This window comes from Orycteropus afer, unplaced genomic scaffold (assembly GCF_000298275.1).
Source record: "Orycteropus afer afer isolate SDZICR_OR568_19922 unplaced genomic scaffold, OryAfe1.0 scaffold00301, whole genome shotgun sequence".
Lineage (NCBI taxonomy): Eukaryota > Metazoa > Chordata > Mammalia > Tubulidentata > Orycteropodidae > Orycteropus > Orycteropus afer.
Genome location: NW_006921888.1, coordinates 2100528 through 2101953, shown reverse-complemented (window position 1 = coordinate 2101953; position 1426 = coordinate 2100528). Strand labels below are relative to the sequence as shown.

The following is a 1426-nucleotide window of genomic DNA, read 5'->3' as shown; positions in this document are numbered from 1 at the left end:
TCAAAAGGAAACATTTTTAATTGCATTAAAGAAAAATGCATAAATAAAAATTGCTTAAAGAAAAATACCTAATAAAGTATTTCTTACCAGAGATTATAACCCTGATCATCTTAGTAGATGCTTTCTTTCAACAAAATCATTGACAATTAAGCTCACATAGCACAAAATGTTTAACTAAACATTAAAAAATAGACACTCCATATACCAAAATAGTTTTAAAAAATACCTTATTTGCATTATATACATATCCAAAAAAACAATAAAATCAAAAGAAGAGCAAAAAACAAATCATGCTAACCCATGGTTTGGTGCAATTCCATTTTCTATTGTTAAACAACCAAGTTCTTTCTTTTCTTTGTCATCTTCTGTATGGTCATCAGATCTAGAAAACAGAAAATCAAAATTGATCTTAAGAAATAAGGTAAAAAAAACTTCATAAATAAAAGACAACTTATCTTCTCAAACCTGATTATAAAGACAGTTCCATAATAAAATTTCTAAGCATTTCTCATACAAAGACCAATGAAAAGAAGGGCAGTAAGAACCTTTACTGCACATTTTCTGTATTCCAGAAACTACACTGGGAACTTCACATTTTCATTTACAATTCATAATAACCCTATCAAGATGATATAATTCTTATTAAAATTATTTGACAATATTTCATTGAAAAGAAAATGAATATTTACATGAAGCATTTGTTAAAAGGCAGACTGCTGGGCTTAACCACCCTCAGTCCCAAGTTTCTGATTCAATAAGACTGAGATAAATCACAAGGATTTTCATTGCAAACAAGATCTTAAGTGGTACACTGGGTCTAGGGACCACACTTAAAGAACTCTTGGTATAAAGGAATTGTGTGAAGGTTATGTAATTACAAAGAGTCACAGCTGGCAATTAAATGTCAGTCTTTGATTACAAAGGGCATGCCTATACAGGACATGCTGCTCTGTCTGACACATTGAAGACTTTATACTAATTATCTTCTCATCCCCTCTCTTCCTGCTTCACATTAATTAATTTTGTTGTTGTTGTTTTTAATGCATTTTATTGAAATATAATTTATGTACACTAAAATAAAACTAAAGTGACAAGGGTCAATGCATTTTTTTTTTTCTTTGCAGTGTTCCCTCCACTCCCCTCCCACCCCTGGCAACCAACAAAGAAAGTTTCCCTCTGTATACAAAACTTTCCGTGACCCTCCACAACTACGAACTAATACTTTGTCTATCTGTGATTGACTTATTTCACTCAGCATAATGTCCTCTAAGTTCATCCATATTATGTGGGGTTTTGCAGACTCTCCATTATTCTTGAGTGCTGCACAGCATTCCATTATGTGTATGTACCATAGTTTGGTCATCCACCCTTCTGCTGATGGGCACGTAGGTTGTTTCCATCTTTTTGCTATTGTAAATAGTGCTGT

General features: G+C 32.4%; 1 protein-coding gene across 1 annotated transcript in view; it reads right to left on the bottom strand.

Annotated features, from left to right (window-relative positions):
• Positions 1-1426, bottom strand: part of RNPC3 (RNA binding region (RNP1, RRM) containing 3) — a 42728-nt gene that overhangs the window by 32407 nt on the left and 8895 nt on the right. Inside the window, exon 4 of the mRNA XM_007951595.2 lies at positions 299-382. Within this exon, the coding sequence (XP_007949786.1) occupies positions 299-382 (84 nt within the window). The remainder of the gene's footprint in view (positions 1-298; positions 383-1426) is intronic.